Here is a 20,952-nt window from a genome sequence, read left to right as displayed (position 1 = left end):
CTCCCTGACCCCTAAACTAACCCTAGCTATTAGATTTTTTTTTTTCATACTTACTGCTCCTCCAGAGCAGAGGTTAAACTCCGCGAGCCAGCCAGCTGCCGGCGTGCGCTTCCCCGGGACAGCATCTAATGGCACTGTCATTCATTTTTATACAGCAATGGAGATTGTTATCAAAGGCAGAAGGGTGAATTTTCAAAACGTTATGCGATAGAAATGGCATTTGCACGCACGCACCCACTTAACATTTGGCGCACACGTGCACGCGGCCAGGCTATTTTATAACATGCGCACATATATGTATGCAAGTTATAAAATAGCCTCATCCCCGGGTGTGGGCCGGCGCCCGCACGCACGCACATGTGTGCCTGTGGGTCAGTTTGAAAGATACCATCCTCACGCACGTAAGTTGCAATTTTAAAAATTTCATTGATGCGCACGTTTTACAATTGGCCAACTTCCATGCGTAAATCGTGACTTACACCCTACTTTCATGTGTATAATATTCACACATATGTTTTTAAAATAGAAGTACATGCCTTCTTTGCATTGATATATGTGATTTCAATGCATTGCATACATATGTGCATATGTTGTGGGGTACAGATATACATATCTATAAAACTCACATACATTATTATATGCACCGGTTATAAAATACTTGCATAGATCTGCTTGTGGCCATATATGCATGTGTATGGCACCGTGTGCATTTGTTTGAAAGTTATCCTCAGAATGTCTGTCCAAATATTCATGCTATTGTAAATTTGTCTTTGCAGATCTGCAAACGGCACAGATGGTACTACAGTCGATGCCGTATGCACCTACAAAAATAACTCTAATGCTCCCACATTTGACCGAGTGTCTATGTACCAGGAGCTGAGCAAGAAGACCAATGGCATCACCCAGTCGGGACCTTATACCCTGGACAAGAACAGTCTCTATGTCAATGGTAAGGGGACTCCTTTCCAAATAAGTGGGGGATAATCCCGTTTTAGGGCATAAGAGATACATGCACCGCCTTTCCTGAAGGGGGTCAAGCATCAGATTGGATTTGGCTTAATCGCAAATATTTGTGTGGAACTGGGAATGAAAGGTGAAAGGAAATCTTAATGATTGTGATTATTTGATCCTGTTGGTAACAAATTTCACTTGATTCATTTCTAAAGCACATTTGCCAGTGGTTTTTCTTTTTAGTAACCCACAGAAGTGCAAGATCTCTTACTATTTATGTTATAATGTTATTGTTTCATGATTTAACATGTTCCAGAGGATGGGAATGAAGAAAAGAGTGCATGGGGGTAGCTTACTGGTGCGATGGTTACCACCCTTAATCAATAAGCCTTTATGTTGTTGATGCAACTCCATCATTGCTCACCGCTTCAGCATCAGACGGAAAAGGGGAATTGGATTCGAACAGCAACCCACGAGGGCCCCGACTTTTATGGTCTGGGGAAACAAATAAGCATGGGGTAACTTGCTGATGCAGTGGTTACTACCTTTAACCAAGAAACCTGACACTTTAATGCAACTCCAACATTGCTCTCTGCTTCAACAACAAGGGGTAACGGGGAATTGGATTCAGACAGCAACTGAGGGCCCTGAATTTTACAGTCTGGGGAAACAAGCATGGGGGTAACGGGGAACTGGATTCAATCAGCAACCAACGAGAACCCTGATGTTTACAGTCTGGGAAACTGATAAGCATGGGGGTAACCTTCACAGTGCAGCAGATACTACTGTAAGCTTGCTGGGAAGACTGAATGGACCATCTGGTCCTTTTCTGCCGTCATGTTTATCTTTCTATGTTTCTTCTCTTATGCAGATTTTACTGTTTTTTTTCCTTGAGTGTTTTACAGAAAGGCAGATTATAAATAGAAAAGCAAATGAAAAATTACTAATACCCATTTTTCTTCTACAGGTTACAATGAAGCAAGCTTCATCCAAACCACCTCTAGTAAGTAACTCAAAAAACTGATTCTACTTAAATCTTTATAGGGAGGGAATTTCAGCAGCTTGCCTAGGTGCCAACCTTTGTACCAGCAGACCATGCTGCACATTTTCTTTCTTTTTTTTTTAATTCTTTCTTTTCATGATTTTCCAAAATTCTTAGTCAAAAGCTTGACATACATGGAATAGCGAACAAACATAGAACGATTGCCTATATTGCTCCTTTGTATTTAATTTGTTTTCTTCTAATACGACCTCTAATAGGGGACTGTATTAAAGCTGAATATATATATATATATATATATATATATATATATATAAAAGGTAATATGACCAGAATATTCTTATAAATCCGCTAAACCTTGGACTCTATCAACAATATTAAGAGGAAATAGATAAGGGTCTTTCTCTATTTTGCAAAAAAACCTTCTAACTGATCTGGATCAAAAAACATATATTTAAGAGTGCCTAGTTTAACTAAACATTTACATGGATATTGAAGAGGAAATGTAGCACCTAGATCTAACACTCACTGTCCTTTTTGCAAAAAAACTTTCCGTCTCAGCTGGGTGGTTTTTGCTAGATCTGGGAATATCGCAAGCTGTTGGCCACAAAACCTTTTGTCTGAGGCACGAAATAAACATTTTCATGGTCCAGATTCTATCAGGTTCCAGGAGAAATACCACCAATAAGGTGGCAAAGCCCTCAATATCGACCTGAGAATCCTGGAGCATAGCTGTTAAATTATCTAGTACATTAGGTTGTGTAGGGGGATTACTCAAAGGTTCAACTGGTCTAGAGGAAATATATAAAAGGCCTTAGTAATAGCAGGAATAGTATCATATGGCACCTTGAGTACCTCCACGTAGAATTTCCTGAGCATCTCTATAGGTGAAATACTGGATGACTTAGGAAAATTTAGAATTGTTAAATTAAATCTCCATGAATTATCTTCTAAGATCTCTAACCTACGTTGATTAAATTCTTGCCCTTTCATCAAAGCTGTGTCACTTTTTTCCTAATGTTTCACATTGCTCTTCCAAATTAGAAATACGTTCTATGTTGTTCTTAATAACCGCCTCATGCCCCCAAACCTGAGGTTGGATAGAGCCAACAGCCGTAGAAATATTTTCAATTTTTGACCCAAGAGAAATGTCCAGTCCCTCGATAGCAGTCCAAAGTGTTTCCATGGTGATCTGCGCAGGTCTCTCAGGAAGGTTAGAAGAGGTACCAGGAGCAGATGTCGTCAGGGAATTAGAAACATCTATCATAGCCTGAGAGGCCACTGCTCATGTTCTAAGAAAAACAAGTAGGTTTCTCTTTCAAACTTCACCAGAAGGTATGTAGGCATAAAAGCACCCACAGACCTTGCACCTCCTGTTTCAGGGGTTGGCAGCGTGCTGGGAAATATCTGTTTACATTTGAAAATTGAGACAGTAACTTCAAAATGGGTGCGAGGGCACAAATATACAGTTGTATATGGGCGCATGGCCAGATACGTGGCGATTTTATTTCCTGCGTGCACAATATAAAATAGCCCTGGCTCATTTAAGCTCGTGCACGCCCAGCAGCGTGAGTCTGCTTTGGGATGCGCAAGCGAGGGAATTTTATAAAGGCCATCACCAGTTTCAGCAGTTCATCCAGCAGTTTTCCCAGTCTAGAATTAGGTCTTCCAAATCCCCCTGGTTCTTTAGCCTGCACTTGCCTCCCTCCCCCCCCCCCCTCGCCTCCCCCAGCAAGTTAACTCAGACCCCTCAAACACTTCTGAGATGCCTGGAAGTAGTTTTATTAAAACCTGCATCTCATCCATAACAGACTTTAACTTTGCGCTGAAATATACCTGGGCACCTGCCCCGGCGCGTAGCTACTTGTGCGCGTATCTCTTGACCTTGCCCTGGAACTCCCATGCCCCCCTCCCCCCCTCACACGCACACATTCCGCCCCTTCCCCCCCCCCCCCCCCCCCCCCCGATGTGGGATATTCATGCATCAGTACTTGAGCACGCTTGTGGGCGGCTTATCTAATCAGGTGGACGATAGCCTGTGATAAATGTGTGCCCATCTCCTGATTTTGGCAAATGTCCGGCTTTTAAAATTCCCCATTAAATGTACCCACGTATTTTCTGTCCCATGAGCCATCCCTCATCCTGCAATGGCTGTTTTCTGCACAGATAGACATAACCACCTAGTGAGACCTGATGATTATATTCACAGTACCTGCGCAATGGGGGACAATTTTCGGTTTTTCAGATCCTGCTGGGTAACTCCCTAGTTACTGGAAACTTAGGAGTCTAATTTTTCAGCTGAAAATCCACCTACATTTAGGGCCCCAAAACTTAATTTGTAAATTTTGGCCTGCTATTTGTTTGCCTTGATTTAGGAAACGTTGAGGCAAGTTAGATATCTGGTGCTGAAAGTCAGTGCGAAGCCTCTAACTTTTTCCTCCACCCTAACTTCACTCCCACAGCCATCTACTATTTAGATTCCTAAATTTAGAAGCCTAACAAAATTTGGATCCTAAATCTTGGAACTCAGCCCTACTATATTTTCAAAAGGACCAAAAGATAGAAGCCTAAAGCCTTTGAAAATTGTCCTCCCTATGTTTTAAAGTGTTCCCATTATTTTTCACTGAAGTAAAATTAATTAGAAGTTTTAGGAGACAGGATATCAAGGTTTTGACATCATGTTCTCTCTTCTTTCTGGGAGCTTTTTGTACAGATTTTTTGGAAGCAGTTCAAGCTTTCCTCATATCCTTTACACTTCCGGACAGTTCAATGTTCATTATGCAATGCTCAGTTCCCTGTACGTACCCAGATCAGTCCAGACGCCTGTGTTTTGCCTCCCTTCCAGCAGGTGGAGACAGAGAAAGTTTTACTGACACCGCTACTTAACCACGTGTGCCACCTGCAGTTCCATTTCTCTGTCTCCAGCAGATGGTAGATGGGTGCAAGCCCTGCAGTTCTGCAGTCCGGGTAATTTTTTTTTTCCTTTTTGAGCCTTCCTCCTGGGGGTTCTTAAATCCTGGTGAGTTCTTCCCTGTCCGGTTGAGGCGGACGAGCCGGGGGTGTGCACCCGTGGGATGTAAATCTGGTGGTCCAGATCTCTCCCCTTCACGAGGCCACTCAGGTGGCTGCAGGCTCCAGATATCCTTTAGTCTGAGGCAGTCTATTCTTTTTATAGACTTTGTTCCTCAGTTTGGGAGTTTGAGTAAAGTTTAAAAAAGAAAAGGGAAGCATCTGAAGGCAATTGCACAGCTCAGCTGTGAGGGTGGCTTCCACCTCAATGTTTAAGGCGCCCGAAGTAGGTTTATTTTGTTCTTGGGGATTTTTCTGCTTGTGTGTCAGTCAGCTTCTCCCCGTGAGTGATGGGCCGTGGTTCGGCATGCCACGTGTGTGGCTCGACGCGGTTGCAGCTGAGTCAGCTCAGGCTGTACGCCGGGTGTTCCAAGGGTGAGGAGGGCTCGTCTGATCACCCAGCAGCCGCAAAACAGTGTCGGAAGTCCTCCGCTTCTGTTTCGGTGTCGCTCTGGAGCCCTGGCCGAGGTGCTGATCTTTTCTCGATCAGCGCGGGAACGGTGGCCATTTTGGATTCGCCTTTGGCCATTCCTGCAATGCCAGGGAGGAGGGAGATGCGCCCCCCCCCCCCCCCCCATGCTTCTGCCCAGCCCATTCGGTCTCCGGGTGTGATCAGGGGAACTTTGAGGTGGAAGGGGGGCCCCATGCTGCATGTTCCTGGCTCTTTCCCTGCGGGGTCTGGAGCATTAAGGCCATTTTCTATAGATTTTGTGCTCCTGCTGCATGAAACTTACCTGGCAAAGCAGCAAGCAGCTTGTACAGCTAGGGATTCATGGTCCCAGCTCACCCAGCCAATTGAGGGGCAAACAGATTCGTTCTGGGAGACAATGGGTTTCCCCAGTTCAGAAGTTTCTGGGTCCCCCTCTGGTTCTGGCCTAGGTAAGGATGAGTCCAATTAGTCTGGCGAGGCCACCGTGGGGGCAGAGGAGGCTCCTGACCTGGATGTTCCAGTAGATCTGGTGGCTGGTGGTGCGAGTCAAGGGGATGATCCACTAGTCCCAGTCCCCGAAGGTAGCCTAACTTTTTAGAAGAGAAGAGCTTGATGCCTTGCTACCTCTGGCTTTTCAGGTTCTGGGGGTTAAGATCCCTGAGGAGGACTCGGATTTGGAGGGGGGTGGATTTGGTCCTGGATGGGATGCGGGGTCCCCCGACAGCCTTCCTGTATCACAAGTTGGTAAAGAAGCTGGTAGAAACAAAATGGAGAGCTCCCGATTCTGGGTTAAAGATGGGAAGGGCCATGGCGAAGCTTTATCCATTGCCTGAGCAGATGTTAGAACCTTTTGCTCTCCCTAAAGTCGATGCTATGGTTTCGGTGGTTACTAAGAGGACAACTATCCCTGTGGTAGGCTCCGCGGCATTGAAGGATGTTCAGGATCATAAGTTGGAGGTGCACCTTGAAGATTTTTGAGGTCTCAGCTTTGGGTTTGCGTGCTGCTATTTATGCTAGTTTTATGCAACGTACTTGTCTCCGCTGGGTGCAGCAAATGCAAGAAAGCCTGCCAAAGTCAGGCGAGGAGGCAGACAGGGCTGAACGAGTTGAGGCGGCAACTGAGCCTACTGAGTGGATGCTCTGTATAATTTGGTTAGTACCTCGTCTTTTAGATTATGGCATTTGCGGTTTCCACCAGAAGGTTGCTGTGGCTGCGAAACTGGGTGGTGAACATCTCCTCCAAGTTGAAATTAGGCTCGCTGCCTTTCAAGGGTCAACTCTTATTTGGTGAGGACCTCGAGCATTTGATGCAGTCTCTTGGGGCTAATGAGGTCAATAGGTTGCCAGAGGATAAGCATAAGGGCAAGAGGTTTTTTCAGGTGTGTTCCTGTTTTCAGGTAGATAGAAGGACTTGTCCGGCAAAGGCTGCAGCTGAGCCTCAAAGACAGTTTCCCCTTTGGGGGCAGTCCTGGAGTCAATCCTTTTGGGGTGCCCGAAAGCCATTCTGAGCCTCCGCTGGGGGGGAGTGCATCCAGGCTTAAGTCCTAGTAATGAGGCGAGGCTGGTCCACTCTGTTGTTCTATTATAGGAGGTCCCCTGTCACGGTTTTATGAGGAGTGGGCCAGAATTACTCAAGGCCAGTGGGTTTTTAGCGTGGTAAAGGGCAGCTACGCTTTAGAATTTGCTCGTCGTCAGTGATTTGTTTCTAGTTTCCTCATGTGGCTCCTTGGACAAACAAGTAGTGGTTTGAGAGACGCTGGACTGGCTGCATCGCCTGGGGACGGTGATTCCGGTTCCCCATGAAGAGATTTGCAGGGGAAGATATTACATTTACTTTGTGGTCCCAAAGAAGGAAGAGACTTTCCACCCGATTTTAGATTTAAAGAAAGTAAATGCAGCACTAAAGGTTCCGCATTTTTTGATAGAAACCTTAAAGGCCGGATTTTAAATACTCCCCATGCGTAAAATCCAGCCTTCAGGTCGGGCCCTGAAGTAAATTGCAAAAAGAAAGGTAAAAAAAAATTAAAAATAGGTTTTAGAGGGTGGGGAGGAGAGGGTAAGGGTAAGGGAGGTTAGGGTAGGGGTAGGAAAGCTCCCTCCCAGTCCGCTCCTAAATTGGAGCGAACTGGGAGGGAACTGGGGGAGCCCGATCTCGTCACCTCACAATTTTGCTTTATTTGACCCCCCCTTGCGTGCGCTGTCCTGGATTTTATAACATGTGCATGCCCATGTGCCGGGTAGCGCACACACATGGATGTGCGCGTGTATTTTTTAAAAATCTACCCCTAAGGTTGGTGATTGCAGTGATTCAGAAAGGAGAGTTTCTGGCTTCTCTAGATCTAACAGAGACCTACCTGAACATCCCCATTCATCAGGAATTGCAGTGTTTCCTGTGATTCATGATTCCGGGGCAATATTTTCAGTTTCAGGCCCTTTCTTTTGAATTTGCAACGGTGCTACACACCTTCACCAAGGTGATAGTGGTGGTGGCAGCGATGCTCTGGAAGGAAGGGAGCTTGGGGTACCCGTATCTGGGCTACTGGCTTATCAGGGCAAAGTCGGAGGTTCTTTGTCACCAATTGGTTCAAAAGGTTCTCGATGTCCTCCAGTCGCTAGGTTGGGTGGCGAATGTGGCAAAGAGTTGCCTGTTACCAATGCAGTTGCAGGGAGTATCTGGGGGCTCGGTTCGACACTCTAGTCGGCAAGGTGTATCTCTCAGAGGATCGCGTGCTGAAGCTGCAGGGGCAGATTTGGGAGTTGTTGCAGTTACAGGTGCCCAAGGTATAGGATTATTTGCAAGTTCTGGGCTGCATGGCCTCGACCCTGGATTTAGTGCTGTGGGCTTTTGCTTACATGAGACCATATCAGAGAGTGCTTTTGGCTTGGTGGAACCCGGTCTTGGAGGAGTTTCAACTTCCATTACCACTCGAAGGCCTCGCACAGGAGAGCGTTTCCTGGTTGCTTCTAACTTCCAATCTCATCCAGGGTGTGGACCTCGAAGTCCCAGATTGGGTGATAGTTACTACCAATGCCAGTCTCTCTGGTTGGGAAGCAGTATGTCAGCATCAGTCAGCTCAGGGTAGCTAGCCCGTGAAAGAGTCTGCATGGTCTATCAACCGGCTAGAGACCAGAGCAGTCCGTTTAGCCTTGCAGGAACTTCTACCATTAGTGAGAGGTTGGTCAGTGAAGGTTCTCTCGGACAATGCAACGACAGTGGCTTATATTAATCATCAGGGTGGAACCAAGAGTCAAGCAGTAGCCCAGGAGGCACAAGAGTTAGTTCTGTGAGCAGAGCAGCACCTGGAGTGAATAGCGGCATTCCACATAGCCAGGGTCAAAAACGTTCAAGCAGATTACTTGAGTTGTACGATGCTGGATCTGGAAGAGTGGGAATTGTCGGAGTCCACGATACAGCTCATTCGTGAGCAATGGAGCTCCTCCCATGTGGACTTAATGGCAACTCATCTGAATGCCAAGGCCTTTTGATTTTTCAGTCAGAGGTGAGAGCAAGGGGCCTAGGGTGTCGATGCTCTGGTACTACATTGGACGCAAGGGGGTTCTATTTTATGTCTTTCCTCCCTGGCCACTCGTGGGCAAGGTGTTGTGTCGCATAGAAAAGCAAAAGGGAGAAGTGGTCTTGGTGGCACCAGAATGGCCGTGGCATCCATGGTTCGTGGATCGGGTCAACTTGGCTGTGGACGGACAGATTTGCTTTGGTCATCTGGAGGGTCTTCTGTGTCAGGGACCCATATTTTCTGACCAGGCTCCTCACTTTTGTCTAGCGGCATGGCTTTTGAGAGACAGCATTTGAGACATAGGGCTTATCCAGTGGCAATCATTTCCATGTTGTTACAAGCCAGGAGAAATTCTACTAATATTTCCTACTCACGGGTATGGAAGATTTTTGAGTCCTGGTGATCCGCTAAAGGTGTTCACCAAAGGCTTGTCTCTCAGCTCACTTAAAGTTCAAGTGGCAGCTCTAGGTTGCCATTGTGACAAGATAGATGGGTCCTCTATTTCTGCACATCTGGACGTTATTTGGTTCCTTAAGGGGACAAGAATTCGCATCCTCTGCTTTGGCGGATTTACTCATCCTGGAATCGTAATCTTGTCCTCAGGTATTTTTGTGAGGCTCCTTTTGAAGCACTCTGGAGAGTGAGGCTGAAGGACTTGATTCTTAAGGTTGTTTTTCTGGTGGCCACATATTCGGCTAGGATGATTTCTGAATTTCAGACTCTGTCATGTCGGGACCCATTCCTTCATATTTTGAATTTGGGGGTCTCTTTGAGAACTGTACCTTCCTTTTTGACGAAAGTGGTTTTGGCATTTCATGTGAATCATACAGTGGAGCTCCCAGCCTTTCCATTGGTGGATGCGTCTGCTCCTCATGCGAGGGAGCTCAAGTTGTTAGATGCAAGAAGAGCTTTGTTCAGGTATCTCAATGTAATGAATGACTTCAAGAAGTCAGATCTCCTTTTTGCTCTGTGGAGCAGTCCAAAGAGGGGCTTTCAGGCTTCTAAGGCTACTATTGCTCATTGGCATTAGGAGGCTATTGGTTCCACTTACATTATTCGAGGTCATCCAGTTCCAGAGGATTGTGTGCTCATTCTACGTTTTTTCAAGCGGCCTTGTGAGTGGAGGCTCAGCTTATTTCTCCACAGGAGATTTGCAGAGCAACAACTTGGAAATCGCTACATACTTTTGCTATACACTATCGTTTGGATGTGGGAGGTATGGGTTCCCCATCTTTTGGCGAAAGTGTTCTGCGAGCGGGACTCTCCAGCTCCCACCCTGAGTAGCGAGCTTTGCTACATCCCAGTAGTCTGGACTGATCTGGATACGTACAGGGAAAAGAAATTTCGTTCTTCCTGCTAATTTTAGTTCCTGTAGCACCACAGATCATTCCAGAACCCATCCATTCTATTGAGGGGGAGAGTCGTCCACTCATTCTGTTTTTTGTAGCACAGAATATTTTTCATATTTTGGAAGTTTTGCAACTTTGGACATTTTTGACATTTGTTGTGATTGGCTTGGATATAGATTAATACTAAGGAACTGCAGGTAGCACATGTGGTTAAGGAGTAGTGTCAGTAAACCTTTCTCTGTTCCCATCTGCTGGAATGCAGACAAAATCCAGGAATCTAGACTGATCTATGGTACTAAAGGAACGAAAATTAGCAGGTAAGAACTAATTTTCATTTTTTCAGAGCTGGGGCGACCAGCAGAGGAAGAGGAATTATTTTGGATTATTTATTGATCATCCACAAAGCATGCACAATGACAGGTTCTTCTATTACTTGTTTTTCAAACTTTCTCACAGCTGTGAAACCAACTACATCCCAGACTCCGCCCCCTTCAGATGTACATTTCACAGTGAACATGACTATAACCAACCTCAAGTATACCACGGACATGGCAAACCCCAATTCTCCCAAATTCAACTCAACAGCTACCACACTGTCTGCCATGGTAGGTATTTTCTGAAATGCAGTACTTACTGTAATTTTATTTGTCTTTGTATTTAAGGGGACAGTGTCAGGGTTGGCGGCTTGGGATGGCTGACATTTGGTAGGATTTGGGGTTTTTGCTAATTAAACTAACTGATCTTTGTATTTTGAGTATCCTGACTCTGTATGATATTGGGAAGAACGATAGATGGTGGAGAGAGGAAAACATTGGATTTCCTTGTAGAAGTGCATTAAACATTATTACATTGATTGTTAGAGTCTCTGTACTTGCTATTTATATGCAAAGTTTCAACCTATACTGTTGTAATTATTGTGTAAAAGGTGTTAACAATCTGCACAATGCCAAATTTAAATGGAGATGAAGAGACACAGAAGGATCCCATCTCCCAGAGCTCACAAGATTTTGAACGATGGGGAGGCACATTTCTATGGGGAGGAAGATTGTCATGCTGTAGAATCCATTTGAGGCTAATTGAAGAGGCAGGAATGTTCTACAGATACTGGAAATGGTCATAGTTTAGTTAAGAAATGCGATGTTAAGCCTCTAGGATAAAGACGCCATGTGTCAGTCCCAGCTCTCTGTACCTTCTTGAATTCACCGAGCACAACCTTTCCTTTCCCAGCTTGACTCTCTGTTCAAGAACAGCAGCCTGGGCCCAGCTTACAGTGGATGCAAAGTTTCCTCTTTCAGGTGAGATTTGTAGATGCCATCACTCAACAGCTTTGGGGTTTAAGTTATATTTGATTAATGCTGCAGTCAGGCCGTCCTCTAGTATGGATTGGGTAACTACATCTATGCTAAATACCATAACTTCTAGGGCAATATTGTGCACTGCAGGCGGAAATCAGGGCTTAAGATAATTATTGAAGCTACAGGTTCCAAACAGACAGACTGGATGACTCCCAGGATGCAGAACTATAGTCTATGAGGTGAAATTAAATAGGCCGGTGCATGCATCGTTTAAGGGATGAACGAAGAAGTTGAGCTCACTCGCGCCATATTTTAAAAAGTGCCTAGATAGCAAATTTAAAAGCCGAAATATGCACATCTGGAAAGTTTTGGAAAAGGGGAGGGGCATGGGCCGATCATGGGAGTTTCGGGGCCTGAGCATGAGATGTACATGCAAATATTTACATTCTCCGTTGCGTGCCAAGGTCCCCTGGTGTGTAACATTACTTATGCTATTAATTTATTGATTTATTTATTTAATCGATTTTATATACCAAAGTATGGCGGTTAGCCTTCACAACGGTTTACATGTTCAGTAAAATCATTGACAGTTTCATAAACACAAGTATAAATGATAATTACCATATAAACAAAGTTAATAGCTATCGTTACCCATATTAAATATAAAGTCACCATACGTATGGATGATACGTAAACAATAAAAGAAAAGGAACACACTGGTGGCAGTGTAAGCTATCAAACCAGGGAATTTGGAGGACCTAATTGTTACATGGGAGAACTGGTGAATGAACTGGTAAACTGGCAATGATGTAGGCTGGCACCTCTTTTAATATCCAACTTTCACAGTAGAAACGGGATTTATGCGGCCATGTGGGCACTCACGTAACATTTGGCATACAAGTACACACTGCTATGCTATTTTATAACATGAATGCTAATGCATGCGCAAGTTATAAGATGGCCACGTACCTGGGTGCGGACCAAAGCACGCCAATGTGTCCCTGTGCGCCGATTTGTAAGTTACCATCTCTGTATACAATGCAGAATGAAAGTGGTTGGCTCCAGTGAAAATGATCCCTAGGATGCAGTCTTAGAATGACTGGCTTTGCCTGTAGAGATTTACTCGCCAGTCAGGATAGGTGCAGTATGGCCTGATGATCATCAAATCTGCGGATCATGGCCTTTGGCGTGTATTGATCTAAAATTGTGTTCTGGAAAGGCAGAAAGACCATTTCCTTTTTCCCCAAGTTTGGTAAAACAAGATCCCTCGCGTGATAAAATGGAAGCTGCAAGATTTTGGTATCAGATTTATACAGCAATTGCATCTGTCATCAGAATCAGCGAGTCCGTCCACGTAGTCATGTCTCATAAATTTGTCTTTGCAGATCGGCAAACGGCACAGATGATACTACATTAGATGCTGTGTGCACCTACAAAAATAATTCTGGTGCTCCCGCATTTGATCGAGTATCTATGTACCAGGAGCTGAGCAAGAAGACCAATGGCATCAGCCAGATGGGACCTTATAACCTGGACAAGAACAGTCTCTATGTCAATGGTAAGGGACTTCTTTCCTTCTATTTTATGTTTGGGATTCTACCTCTTGACTGAGAATGATAAATTCAGGAGCATGAGGCTCCTTGATTATTTTTCTACTTCCACACCAGTGAAAAGCTGGTCAGCAGTTCAGCTCCTGGACAAGAGAAGTTCTGTGCTCAGCACTTTCATTTCCTCAAGGATGCACCCTAAAGGCAAAGTGACCATGTGTTAGGTTTTTATTTGCTGCTAATGCAAGCTGCAATGTTAAGCTTGGCTTTATTCAAAACTAGACTTACCAGAGCCCGCCAGTGACTCAAAGTAGAGCACCAGTCTGAGTCCAGTCAAAGCATTTTTGCTCTTACACAATATAGCAGGGATACTTCTGTGGTAAATAGTTTGATGGACAGGAAGTCTCTTTTGGGAATGCTTGGTTAAAAAGCCATGCTTTAGCATTCTTAATGAAGGTGAGCTGGCTGGGCTCCAAGCCTATCAATAATGCACGCGTATTCCAGCTCTTTGGAGTATAACAGCTAAAGGCCCAAAGTACATCACTATCCACTGTGCTGCCTTGATCGTAGCTAAATACACCCTTAAATGTAGCTTCCTAAATCACCACTTAGTGGCTTTTTGAACAGTTGTTCCAGTGCGCCAATTAGTACGGAACGTTATATTATATATATTATATATATATAATATATATAATAATATAATATATATATATATAATATAATATAATATAATATATATAATATATATATTATATATATATATATTATATATATTAGTACGGAACGGCTTTCAAACAGCACAAGTAAGAGACCTAGGAGCAATCATTGATAATCGGCTAAATCTAAAATCTTTTATAAATCAAACCACTAAGGACTGCTTTCATAAACTGCACGTCTTAAAAAGAATTAAACCACTTTTCCACTTCCACGACTACAGAACAATCCTGCAATCAATAATCTTCTCTAAGCTAGATTATTGCAATTCCATTCTATTAGGTCTACCGTCTTCCCACACTAAACCCCTCCAGATGGTTCAGAACACGGCGGCCAGAATTTTGACAAACACAAGAAGAAGAGACCACATATCCCCGATTCTCAAAGACTTACATTGGCTACCAGTTCACTATAGAATCTTATATAAGTCCATTACCACCATCTACAAAGCTTTCCATCAACTCTCTCCACTTAACCTCCAAATCCCATTTAAAAAACATACCTCCGACAGACCAATCAGAGAGTCCTACAGAGATTCACTACAGGCTCCTCCTGCCAAAACCTTTCACCATAAGACTCTCAGAGACAGGGCATTCTCCTCAGCAGGACCTACTCTGTGGAACTCCATCCCACCAGAACTGAGACAGGAACCCTGCCTTCCAACATTTAGAAAAAGACTTAAAACTTGGCTATTTAAACAAGCCTTCCCAGATCCTAACTAAATGATAGCAATTTTATAAGAGATAGTAATTTATACAAAAAACTTCACAGTATAATGTATATAATGTAAATAATGTAATCCTTACAGTTCTGCTCTCTTATTCTTATCTCTCCTCCAAGTTTAAGACCCTTGTTGTAATGTAACTTTTGATCTCCTTGCACTTGTTTATGTTCCGTTGTTTGTTCTCACCCCTTGTTACATGTAAACCGGCATGATGTGGTTTCTTACCATGAATGCCGGTATAGAAAAAACGCAAATAAAATAAATAAATAAATAAATAAATATTAAGAGAAGCAATAAACTAAATAAAACGTCTTCCATAATATCGTTAATTCCATTTCTGGTCATCACTATCAGCAACTCACTGATTTTATTCTCTGAAATGTAAACATTTTATTAATTCCTATTTTTCATTGACAGGTTATAATGAAAGAAATCTTCTCCCAACCACCACGAGTAAGTAGCTGAAAAGAATGAATCTCCTATTTCTGGGAAATCCATGCTTACATCTGAAAATTAAATATACACATGTATTCTCCCTTCCCTGTCTGGATCCAGAGGGATAACGTCATCATTAGGACAGATCCTGATAGAGCTCGATGGTCCAGCTAAGGATTGGAGTTAGCCAGACAACATCCGAGATTTGAATATTTTCCCCCTGCTCCTCAGCTAAATTTTGTTCACACAACAACTGATTTTCCACACAAAATAATATACTTTTATGTGAAAGGATGTCAAGGTTTGAATATCATCTTCTCCCTTCTTTCCGAGAGGATTTATTACACTATTTTTTTAAGCCGAATGCCTGCTAAAAATATCGATTAAAGCTTTCCCGATGTCCTTTAAACCTCTGAATAGTTCAAAGCTCACTAAATGATGTTCAGATTTACAGAGCAGGGGAGCCCTGCAGAGCAAGAAGAAATAATTTGAATTGCTTCCTGGAAATACGCAAAGCATGATTGTCAGATTCTGCTATAACTTGTTTTCGCCATTCTTACAGCTGTGAACCCAATTACATCCCAGACTCCGCCCCCCTCAGATGTGCATTTCACAGTGAACTTGACTATAACCAACCTCAAGTATACCACTGACATGGCAAATCCCAATTCTCCCAAATTCAACTCAACAGCTAGCACACTGTCTGCTATGGTACGTATTTCCTGAAATGCAGTAATTACTGTAATTTTATTTTTCTTTTTATTTAAGGGGACAGTGTTAGGGTTGGCAGCTTGGGATGGCTGATATTTGGTTGGATATGGGATATTTGCTAAACTAGCTGATCTTTGTATTTTGAGTTTCCTGACTCTGTATGATGTTGGGTAGAACGATGGATGGGGGAGAAAGGAAAACATTGGATTTCCTTATAGAAGAGCATGAAACATTATTACAATGATTGTTAGAGACTATGTACTTGCTATTTATATGCAAAGTTTCAACCTATACTGTTGTAATTATTGTGTAAAAGGTGTTAACAATCTGCACAATGCCAAATTTAAATGGAGATGAAGAGACACAGAAAGATCCCATCCCCGAGAGTCACAAGATTTTGAACAATTGGGAGGCACATTTCTATGGGGAGGAAGATTGTCATGCTGTAGATTCCCTTTGAGGCTAATTGAAGAGGCAGGAATGTTCTACAGATACTGGAAATGGTCATAGTTTAGTTAAGAAATGCGATGTTAAGCCTCTAGGATAAAGACGCATGTGTCAGTCCCAGCTCTCTGTACCTTCTTGAATTCACTGAGCACAACCTTTCCTTTCCCAGCTTGACTCTCTGTTCAAGAACAGCAGCCTGGGCCCAGCTTACAGTGGATGCAAAGTTTCCTCTTTCAGGTGAGATTTGTAGATGCCATCACTCAAGAGCTTTGGGGTTTAAGTTATATTTGCTTAATGCTGCAGTCAGGCCGTCCTCTAGTATGGATTGGGTAAATACATCTATGCTAAATACCATAACTTCTAGGGCAATATTGTGCAATGCAGGCGGAAATCAGTGCTTAAGATAATTATTGAACCTACAGGTTCCAAACAGACAGACTGGATGACTCCCAGGATGCAGAACTAAAGTCTATGAGGCGAAATTAAATAGGCCGGTGCATGCATCATTTAAGGGATGCACGAAGAAGTTGGGCTCACTCGCGCCATATTTTAAAAAGTGCCTAGATAGCAAATTTAAAAGCCGTAATATGCACATCTGAAAAGTTTTGGAAAAGGGGAGGGGCATGGGTGGGGCATGGGCGTGTCGGGGCCTGAGCATGAGATGTACATGCAAATATTTACATTCTCCGTTGCGTGCCAAGGTCCCCTGGTGTGTAACATTACTTACGCTATTGATTTATTTATTTAATCGATTTTATATACCAATGTATGGTGGTTAGCCTTCACAACGGTTTACATGTTCAGTAAAATCATTGACAGTTACATAAACACAAGTATAAATGATAATTACCATATAAACAAAGTTAATAGCTATCGTTACCCATATTAAATATAAAGTCACCATACGTATGGATGATACGTAAACAATAAAATAAAAGGATCACGCCATTTCCGAGAGTTTTAAAGGGCCTGAAGTCACTGGTGGCAGTGTAAGCTATCAAACCAGGGAATTTGGAGGACCTAATTGTTACATGGGAGAACTGGTGAATGAACTGGTAAACTGGCAATGATGTAGGCTGGCACCTCTTTTAAAATCTAACTTTCACAGTAGAAACGGGATTTATGCGGCCATGTGGGCACTCACGTAACATTTGGCGTACATGTACACACTGCCATGCTATTTTATAACATGAACACTAATGCATTGCGCAAGTTAAAAGATGGCCACGTACCTGGATGCGGACCAAAGCACGCCAATGTGTCCCTGTGTGCTGATTTGTAAGTTACCGTCCCTGTGTACAATGCAGAATGAAAGTGATTGGCTCCAGTGAAAATGATCCCTAGGATGCAGTCTAAGAATGACTGGCTTTGCCTGTAGAGATTTACTCACCAGTCAGGATAGGAGCAGTATGGCCTGCTGATTATCAAATCTGCGGATCATGGTCTTTGGTATGTATTGATCTAAAATCGTGTTCTGGAACGGTAGAAAGACTATTTCCTTTTTCTCCAAGATTGGTAAAACAAGATCCCTCGCATGATTAAATGGAAGCTGCAAGTTTTTGGTATCAGATTTATACAGCAATTGCATCTGTCATCAGAAATAGCGAGTCCGTCCACATAGTCATGTCTCATAAATATGTCTTTGCAGATCGGCAAACGGCACAGACGATACTACATTAGATGCTGTGTGCACCTACAAAAATAATTCTGGTGCTCCCGCATTTGATCGAGTATCTATGTACCAGGAGCTGAGCAAGAAGACCAAAGGCATCAGCCAGATGGGTCCTTATATCCTGGACAAAAACAGCCTCTATGTCAATGGTAAGGGACTTCTTTCCTTCTACTTTATGTTTTGGATTCTACATCTTGGCTGAGAATGATAAATTCAGGATTATGAGGTTCCTTTGATTATTTTTCTACTTTCACACCAGTGAAAAGCTGGTCTGCAGTTCAGCTCCTGGAAAAGAGAAGTTCTGTGCTCAGCACTTTTCATTTCGTCAAGGATGCACCCTAAAGGCAAAGTGACCATGTGTTAGGTTTTCATTTGCTGCTAATGCAAGCTGCAATGTTAAACTTGGCTTTATTCAAAACAGCAACATAACATTAATGTCCTGGCTTACCTGTAGCAGATTTCACCATAAACAGAAGTCCAATTACTTCAAACAGCGTTTTTCAGTAGGGGCGTCAGTTCCAGGAGACATCTACAAGTTCAGTTCCCCTTACTCCCAGGAGTCAGATCCAAGTTCAGATTCTGCAGGAACTCAACTCCTTCACTTCTACAAGCAAATATCCAAAGAGATTTCATGGCTCTCTCAGCAGGCACTTTTGTCTGTCTCAACAGCCCTCAAGCTGCTGGGAACAAACGATGGTTCCTGAAGATCTCTTTTGTAAGCCTTAGGAGATGTCTGGGTCCTCAGAGTCAGGGCTAGAGCTATTAGTCTCAGACTCCATGCAAACTGTCCTGGCTTGTTAAACTTACCATAGCCTGCCAGTGACTCAAAATAGAGCACCAGACTGAGTCCAGTCAGAGCATTTTTGCTCTTACACCGTGTAACATGGATACCTCTGTGGTAAATAGTTTGATGGATAGGAAGTCCATTTTGGGAATGCTTGGCTAAAAAGCCATGCTTTACGTTCTTCCTGAAGGTGAGCTGGCTGGGCTCCAAGCCAATGAATAATGCATGCGTATTCCAGATCTTTGGAGTATAACAGCTAATGGCCCAAAGTACATCACTATCCACTGTGCTGCCTTGATCATAGCTAAATACACCCTTAAACCTAGCTCCCTAAATCACCATTTAGTGGCTTTTTGAACAGTTGTCCCAGTGCGCAGTTTAGTACAGAACGTTATATAAAGAGAAGCAATAAACTAAATAAAACGTCATACATAGTATCGTTAATTCCATTTCTGGACATCACTATCAGCAACTCACTGATTTTATTCTCTGAAATATAAACATTGTATTAATTCCTATTTTTCATTGACAGGTTATAATGAAAGAAATCTTCTCCCAACCACCACGAGTAAGTAGCTGAAAAGAATGAATCTCCTATTTCTGGGAAATCCATGCTTACATCTGAAAATTAAATATACACATGTATTCTCCCTTCCCTGTCTGGATCCAGAGGGATAACGTCATCATTAGGTAGCTAGATCCTTCTGACAGATCCTGATAGAGCTCGATGGTCCAGCTAAGGATTGGATTCAGTCAGACAACATCCGAGATTTGAATATTTTCCCCCTGCTCCTCAGATAAATTTTGTTCACACAACAACTGATTTTCCACACAAAATAATATACTTTTACGTGAAAGGATGTCAAGGTTTGAATATCATCTTCTCCCTTCTTTCTGAGAGGATTTATTACACTTTTTTTTTAAGCCGAATGCCTGCTAAAAATATTGATTAAAGCTTTCCCGATGTCCTTTAAACTTCTGAATAGTTCAAGACTCACTAAATGATGTTCAGATTTACAGAGCAGGGGAGCCCTGCAGTGCAAGAGGAATTATTTTGAATTATTTCCTGATCATCCGCAAAAGCATGATTGTCAGATTCTGCTATAACTTGTTTTTGCCATTCTTACAGCTGTGAACCCAATTACATCCCAGACTCCGCCCCCCTCAGATGTGCCTTTCACAGTGAACTTGACTATAACCAACCTCAAGTATACCACGGACATGGCAAATTCCAATTCTCCGAAATTTAACTCAACAGCTAGCACACTGTCTGCCTTGGTAGGTATTTTCTGAAATGCAGTAATTACTGTAATTTTATTTTTCTTTGCATTTAAGGGGACAGTGTTAGGGTTGGCAGCTTGGGATGGCTGACATTTGGTAGGATTTGGGGGTTTTGCTAATTAAACTAGCTGATCTTTGTATTTTGAGTATCCTTATCCTGACTCTGCTTCCCATCCCTTTCCGCGTTCAATACAAAACTCTCACCATCCTACACAGCACGCTTTACAAAGACAACCCTCCCTGGCTCGAAGAACTGCCTCATTTCCGATCCTCTAACCGCCCCACCAGAACCTCCCTTGCAGGCACCCTTCTCACCCCATCCCTCAAAACTGCACACCTAACCCTCACCAGAGAAAGAGCTTTCTCCATTGCTGGCCCCTCCCTCTGGAACTCCCTTCCCACTGATCTCCGTCTAGAACCATCCTTACGCAACTTTAAAAAAGGCATCAAGACATGGCTTTTCAAACAGGCCTACCTGGATACTAGCCAAACTTAGACAAGGCCCAACCTGCCTCGCAGAACTCGTCTTACAGTATATTTATGTATATAGCTAGTCCATTTACTTTATTTACTCTTCCAATGATGTAAATATAGTAAGTTACTAAAGCTATTTTGGTTCCTCTCAACTTTCTCCTATTAACCTCATTTCAGTATCCTACTCTGAGTCCCTCTCTTTCCCAGCGCATCCCTTCTCCCCCTTTCTTGCCTGCTCCCCTCGTCCCACCCCCCGTTAAATGTAATTTCTTTCTTTCAGTTAATTGTAAACCGGCTTGATGTGTTCTACGAATATCGGTATATTAAAAGTTCATAAATAAATAACTAAATAAAATAAATAAATAAAATGTTGGGTAGAATGATGGATGGGGGAGAAAGGAAAACGTTGGATTTCCTTATAGAAGTGCATGAAACATTATTACATTGATTGTTAGAGTCTCTGTACTTGCTATTTATATGCAAAGTTTCAACCTATACTGTTGTAATTATAGTGTAAAAGGTGTTAGCAATTTGCACAATGCCAAATTTAAATG

The 20,952-nt window shown here is 43.0% G+C and overlaps 1 protein-coding gene across 14 annotated transcripts in view; it reads left to right on the top strand.

Annotated features, from left to right (window-relative positions):
- MUC16 (mucin 16, cell surface associated) overlaps positions 1-20,952 on the top strand; it is a 161,524-nt gene that overhangs the window by 86,358 nt on the left and 54,214 nt on the right. For all 14 annotated transcript variants that reach the window (XM_029610950.1, XM_029610960.1, XM_029610949.1 and 11 more), the window contains 11 exons: positions 777-949; positions 1,919-1,954; positions 10,771-10,919; positions 11,542-11,609; positions 12,995-13,167; positions 15,012-15,047; positions 15,592-15,740; positions 16,357-16,424; positions 17,836-18,008; positions 19,176-19,211; positions 19,773-19,921. In XM_029610950.1, coding sequence (XP_029466810.1) covers positions 777-949; positions 1,919-1,954; positions 10,771-10,919; positions 11,542-11,609; positions 12,995-13,167; positions 15,012-15,047; positions 15,592-15,740; positions 16,357-16,424; positions 17,836-18,008; positions 19,176-19,211; positions 19,773-19,921 — 1,210 coding nt within the window. The remainder of the gene's footprint in view (positions 1-776; positions 950-1,918; positions 1,955-10,770; positions 10,920-11,541; positions 11,610-12,994; positions 13,168-15,011; positions 15,048-15,591; positions 15,741-16,356; positions 16,425-17,835; positions 18,009-19,175; positions 19,212-19,772; positions 19,922-20,952) is intronic.

The sequence above is a fragment of the Rhinatrema bivittatum genome, chromosome 8 (assembly GCF_901001135.1).
Source record: "Rhinatrema bivittatum chromosome 8, aRhiBiv1.1, whole genome shotgun sequence".
NCBI classification, from domain to species: domain Eukaryota; kingdom Metazoa; phylum Chordata; class Amphibia; order Gymnophiona; family Rhinatrematidae; genus Rhinatrema; species Rhinatrema bivittatum.
This window is presented reverse-complemented; position numbering and strand designations above follow the sequence as displayed.